The sequence below is a fragment of the Elephas maximus genome, chromosome 1 (assembly GCF_024166365.1).
Source record: "Elephas maximus indicus isolate mEleMax1 chromosome 1, mEleMax1 primary haplotype, whole genome shotgun sequence".
Classification (NCBI taxonomy): Eukaryota; Metazoa; Chordata; class Mammalia; order Proboscidea; family Elephantidae; genus Elephas; species Elephas maximus.
Genome location: NC_064819.1, coordinates 19,309,485 through 19,315,484, shown reverse-complemented (window position 1 = coordinate 19,315,484; position 6,000 = coordinate 19,309,485). Strand labels below are relative to the sequence as shown.

The 6,000-nt window shown below is 35.0% G+C and overlaps 1 protein-coding gene across 1 annotated transcript in view; it reads right to left on the bottom strand.

The window, feature by feature from the left end:
* Positions 1-750: 750 nt before the first annotated feature.
* Positions 751-6,000, bottom strand: part of PPP1R2 (protein phosphatase 1 regulatory inhibitor subunit 2) — a 28,282-nt gene continuing 23,032 nt past the window's right edge. Inside the window, exons 5-6 of the mRNA XM_049879964.1 lie at positions 3,834-4,007; positions 751-1,421 (exon numbers count right to left, since the gene is read on the bottom strand). Coding sequence (XP_049735921.1) covers positions 1,381-1,421; positions 3,834-4,007 — 215 coding nt within the window. The 3' untranslated portion in view covers positions 751-1,380. The remainder of the gene's footprint in view (positions 1,422-3,833; positions 4,008-6,000) is intronic.

Sequence of the window (6,000 nt, the reverse complement as noted above, 5' to 3'; positions counted from 1 at the left end):
AGTCTATTCATATAGTGGATTCTTTTGGTACAAATAAAAATTAAAATACAAATAACTGACTGGAAATAAAACCATCACCAAACCAAGATACACAGGAACTGCACCTGATTTCAGGAAAAAATTCAAATAATTCTTAATGTGTTAAAAGAATAAAGTTCATTTGTTACAGCATACATTATCATATTCCCTTAAGGCAGGGACTATTCAAAGTTTTTCTATTAAGACATGTTCTAGCTTGCTTCCGTGTACATTCAGGAACTATAATCATAGCACCGGGTACACACAATTCTCTCATCATGCAAAAACCTCAGTTGTTTTCTAAGATCTAGTTACGTCAAACAATTAACTAATAACAGCAATAAAATTAGCAAGCTGTAAACCAGGGAGGTGTAGACATTCAGCAGCTGAATTGTATTTCTGTCTATAGCACTGCTGCTACTCAATTTATTTTCTCTACATATTGGAACCAATAGGCATTGATGGTCAAAATAAGAATTTCATTGTTGCAGCAAATGACAGAATACATAGGAGAAGAAAGAGTTCCCAATGTACTGACAATCTTTAGGATACTTCATAGAGAATTGTGAGTGTGCGAGGGAATGAGAAACACAGCAAGAAGGTAAAGAAGGTACATGAAGGGAATACTGTGACAGCTATTTTAGAATTATATTTGTTTTTTAAAGAAAAAAAAAAAACCCAATGGATCTGAAATCTGCCCAACTAGTATACAAACAACAGAGCAGACTTACGTGCAAGTTTCACCCAATAATTTATTTGTGGAAAAAAAGCTAGTTTTGATGAGAAAAGGTTCAATCCTTTCTTTGTAAACACAAAGAAACTCAAGAATTTTAAAGGTAGTAGGCCAAGAAAATGCAACAGTAACTTAGAATCTTTTTCAATTAAACAGACAAATCAAGTTGAAGACAAGTGTTAAAATACTTTTCAGCCTGAATACTGGCCTATACAATCTGTTATTTCAATTGGCTTTTGATTAAAAACAAAAAAACCTTTTTATAAGAGAACCACATCTAGAAGAAAATAAATTAGTTCCCCTCCCCATCAAAAGATAGTTTAACCTCTAAAGCATAAAAAGCTATATAATATACAAATTAACCAGTGTTCTTATAAAAGTAATGTCGTTTTGGGCTAATGACATTATGCTTTTTTTGTGGTGAAGTACTAGGCACAAGAATATATGTAGCAATTAGGCATTTTCAGTCTAATCAGTCTCTAAGGTTACCATTTAATTCTTGGCAATATATTATAACTGGTATACATTTCAGTACTTAAGTCATGAATTGTAGAGAACAAGAAGCAGTGTATTATAGTAACAGCGTTTGTATCTGACAACTGCGGTGCTGAACAAATCCCTTCTATGAACTATGATTTGTTCTGCTGCTGGTCACTCGTAGTAGTAGACCCTGCAAAGACAAAATAAAGTCAATGTAATTTACTTGCTGTGCATTGCCAACTTTGGAACTACCTGAGCTAAAGTTCCCTACCGTTGGCATGAATGATAAAGATTTAAAATGCAAACAAGGTTATACTTCACATATGCTAACATGAAAGAACTGTACAGCTCCTAAGTATCCTAAAGTGCAGAACAGAAGGAGCCCCTTGGTGCCGGAAGAAACAGGTTCCAGACTGAACCTGTCTGTGAATAAATCATAGGCAGACAGCTAAGATTTTATTACAAGTAAAATGTACCAAGCAATAAAAACCAGATTTACATTTATTATCTCAAAACTCTATCTCTTCCGAGTCCAAGCATGCCACTCTCCTTTTTATAAAAATAGGAATAAGGAGGTAGGGATGGGGAGAGGGAGGAGAACTTTAATGCTCAAAAAGTAACGGGTTCCTCAAATTCTGATAGAAAGACCAGGCTTAATGGTCTGACTGAGACTAGAAGGACCCTGGAGGTCACGGTCCCCAGACCGTCTGTTAGCCCAAGACAGGAACCATTCCCAAGCCAGCTCTTCAGAAAGGGATTGGACTGGACTATAGTATAGAAAATGACACTGGTGAGGAGTGAGCTTCTTGGAACAAGTAGACACATGAGAACATGTGGGCAGCTCCCGTCTGGAGGGGAGATGAAGGGGTCAGAAGCTGGCCGAATGGACACGAAAATAGATAGTGGAGGGAAGGAGTGTGCTGTCTTATTAGGGGGAGAGCAACTAGGAGTTATAGCAAGGTGTACATAAATTTTTGTATGAGAAACTGACTTGATTTGTAAACTTTCACTTAAAGCACAATCAAAATTTAAAAAAAGAAACTAAAATTTGGTAACAGTAAAAAAAAAAAAAAGGTAATGGGTTCCTGGAGATTTCAAGAGTGGTAAGATAAAAGTCCCAAAAGGGAAGGAGGGTTGGGAAGGCTCTGACTTCCCTAAGACTCTTTAGTCTTCCCTATCCTTGTGGACTTCATGATGTTAAAGAGGATATAGCCTACATAAGGAGTGTTTTATCTCCAATGAAAAAAATCAAGCATGAAGCTAATGAAAATTTTAAACATCTGTTACACTTAAAACAAATGAAAAAATATATTTTATATACAAAATCCGTGAAATATAATATTTTATAAGCAAAGATGGGTAAAAGGCCAGAGTTGTTGTTCAAAAGCCATGGCTCTTAAAAAAAATTAAAGAAATCCCTTTAAATCTCTGGCACAGTGGTGCTAGCACAAATTTCCAGTGGCAAATGAGGAGTACTCCTAGCATTCTGCTACAGTCACTAGGAATGGATACGGAGAAGTCTGAGTAGAATCTGATGAAAAGTTTTAACCAAAGTTAACATTCACTTTGAATGTATAAAGAAGCCACCAAAACATCAGTAAAACGGAAAACAAAGACCCTAGGGCAATTAGGAGATAAGTCAACTAACAAAGAATAAAAGACTTAAAAAGAGGGAGAAAGAAGACATGTAACAACTACTTAAGATGAAGTTTCCCCAAAATATATGGTATATACACTGGAAATGAAAATGGTGCGTGAAACGGTACAAAAGGCTAAAGCATAACATGGAATAAAAAAACCACTGGGACCATGAAATTATAGTGAGACAGTGACTCTTCAGGACCTGTCACAGAATCGCTGAGATTTCATACTGTGTTCACCCAAACAGCGTAATGACTACTTTCCTAATCATCCTAGGCACAACAAATTAAAGAGTTAAGTTATACCTCCACTAAAAAACATCACTTTGCAAGCACAAAGAGTAGGTAATGGGTACAAAAATTTGCATTAGTGGCACAGAAGATTACCCTTCACTGAATACCAGAGTAATAATTCATGAAAAATAAATAAACAAAATCTATTTCCTATGAATCTGATCAAGATTTGCTAGGCTGCAAAGACTATTTAAAAAAAAAAAAGATCAATCAAATAACTTGTTCATCCAACAGTCAAAAGAACCAACACTGGAAAGATATGACATACTTTGTAACTCAAGGGATGTCAAAACAAATCTTTCATATTAAAAATGTTTCTTTTTAAAAAGTTCGAACTTTAATTTAGATTAACATAAAATTTAGATTAAATATTATGACAAATAAAATATGACCCTGAACACTCCAAACAAAATATAGACTACATCATCGCCTAAAGCCAAGTAAATCACTAAAATAGAGCCATATGATCTTAAATCATCTTTGGGCATAAAAGCTTTATTATTTGGAAACTGGCTACAAGGGCTGAAATTTTAGAAACTTTTGGCACAGTCAAAAAATGAATCACAGCAAAATCTTCTGAAGTCCTTCACAAGTTTAAAGCAAAACAGTATATTATTTCAGGCACAAAGGATTACAAAAGTCTTAGTGATATTTTCAAAACATCTAACCTTGATTTGATTCTTCCGTATTCATCCTTTCTCCATCCGTAGCCTCCAGCATCTCTTCATCTTCATCGTCCTCATCATCATGTAGGTCCTTTGAAATTAATTGTCTAGCTAATTTAATATTCAGTCCTTCGTTGTAGTGAAGCTTCCTTTTCATTTCAAACTGTCGCTTTTTTTCTATGAGACAGAGTAATAGCAGGCTTAGGAAGTCTTTAGCTCAAGAAGTGGCAAACTAGACTATACCCCAAGCCTGTTTTGTAAATACAGTTTTATTAGAACATAGTCATGCTCATTCATTTTTGTAATGTCTAACACTGCTTTCATGCTCAATAGCAAAGTTGAGTAATTTTAAGAGACTGCATGGCAGGCAAAACCCAAAATATTTACTATCTGACCCTTTACAGGAAAAGTCTGCCAACACCTGCTTGAGATGGTTCAAACACATATCTATGAAAGAACAGGAATAAGATAGAGACAGTAGAAATTATATTCGTGAGGAATATTTAAAGATATGGAAAAATTATCCAGAAAAGGCTGAATAGGAAAAAAGTAAGCTATAATAACATATATACGATTATGTATAAGCTCTGAAAGGAGCTGTGGTGGTGTAATGGTTAAGCACTTGGGTGTTAACTGAAAGGTGAGGGTTTGAATCTAGCCAGAGGCTCCATGGGAGAAACGATCTCGTGACCTGCTCCAGTAAAGACGAGGAAACAATGGGGTAGTTCTGCTGTCACACTGGGTTGCTATGAGTCAGAATCAACTAGATGGCACACAGAAACAGAAGCCCTGTGCCCATGTGCATACACACACACCATACAAACACATATACACAAAAAATAAGACAATTAATGGCAGTTAATTCTGGGCCAAGGAACTATGGGATACTTCTCATTTTTCCCAGTTTTCTACTTCTTTATTTTAAAAATTCCTTTAAAAAAATCCTTATTATCCATTAAGAAACTACCACAATTTAAAAAACACTGCCAGCTAAAAACATAACCTCAGGATTTCCAGAATTTTTAGGAGCTAAAAATTCCCAGAGTAATTTTAAGAAAAACCTGTAATAAAGGAATGGCGAAGGGATTCTAGATTATTATTTCATTTATAGTCTTCACCACAGAAACATAAAGCTGGCAGAAATTCCACAAACTGACCACGTATTATTAGTAAACATCACTTTAAAGAGCAACTGTTTAAGAAATAATTACACAATCTTTCAATTTCTAAAAAAAAAAAAAAAAAAAAGAGGGTCCACATAAAATTGTCAACTGTTTATTTTCTCAATTAAAAGCATTAAAATGCATTCACCATTGTTTATTAAAGTATTCATAAAATATTTTAATGTCAAGAAAGCATAGACATCTCTCAACATAAACATCAACCCTTTGAATTTATTTTTAGAAAAACTCAGTACACTGTCACTTCATTTTGATACACACTAATTAGCATCAAGATTTCACTTTGTAAGTGAGCAGATCTTTTTTTCAAGACTAAAGGTTATTCAGAGTACTTTCTCAATGTCCTCTAATTCCCTCTAAGCTTTTTTTTTTTTTTAATCATCATCTACACTTCTATTTTAAAAACAGGTATTTACAGTTCATGTCACTAGCAATCCCTTTTCAGCCTCTCTTTGAGTTGGGAGAGAAGGAAAGTTCTGAGTCATCCATATCATCTTCCCATAAACATTTGCCTCACATGACCAAGATCTGGTCCAGCATCTCTCCTCTTCTCTACTTATAAATTACTCTGGTGATTTGTTTTGCTCTTTGAGAGTACCTTATTGTGGAGGAAAGTAAGAGAAAAAACAATAAAAAGGCCAAACCCTCATGACCAAATTTTTTGTGATGCCATTCGGGTAGTCAGATGATGTAAAAGCAATATTACAAAAATGACAAAAATAATGGTTCTAATTGCTTCCAATACCACTGATAAATTTAATAAAAAGGTACTTTTACTCATTGGAAACCCTGGTGGCATAGTGGTTAGTGCTACGGCTGCTTACCAAAGGGTCGGCAGTTCGAATCCACCGGGCACTCCTTGGAAACTCTACGGGGGCAGTTCTACTCTGTCCTATAGGGTTGCTATGAGACGGAATCAACTCGATGGCTGCGAGTTTTACTCATTACAAAGTAACACATGTTCATAGAAGAAACTAAAAACCAAAAAC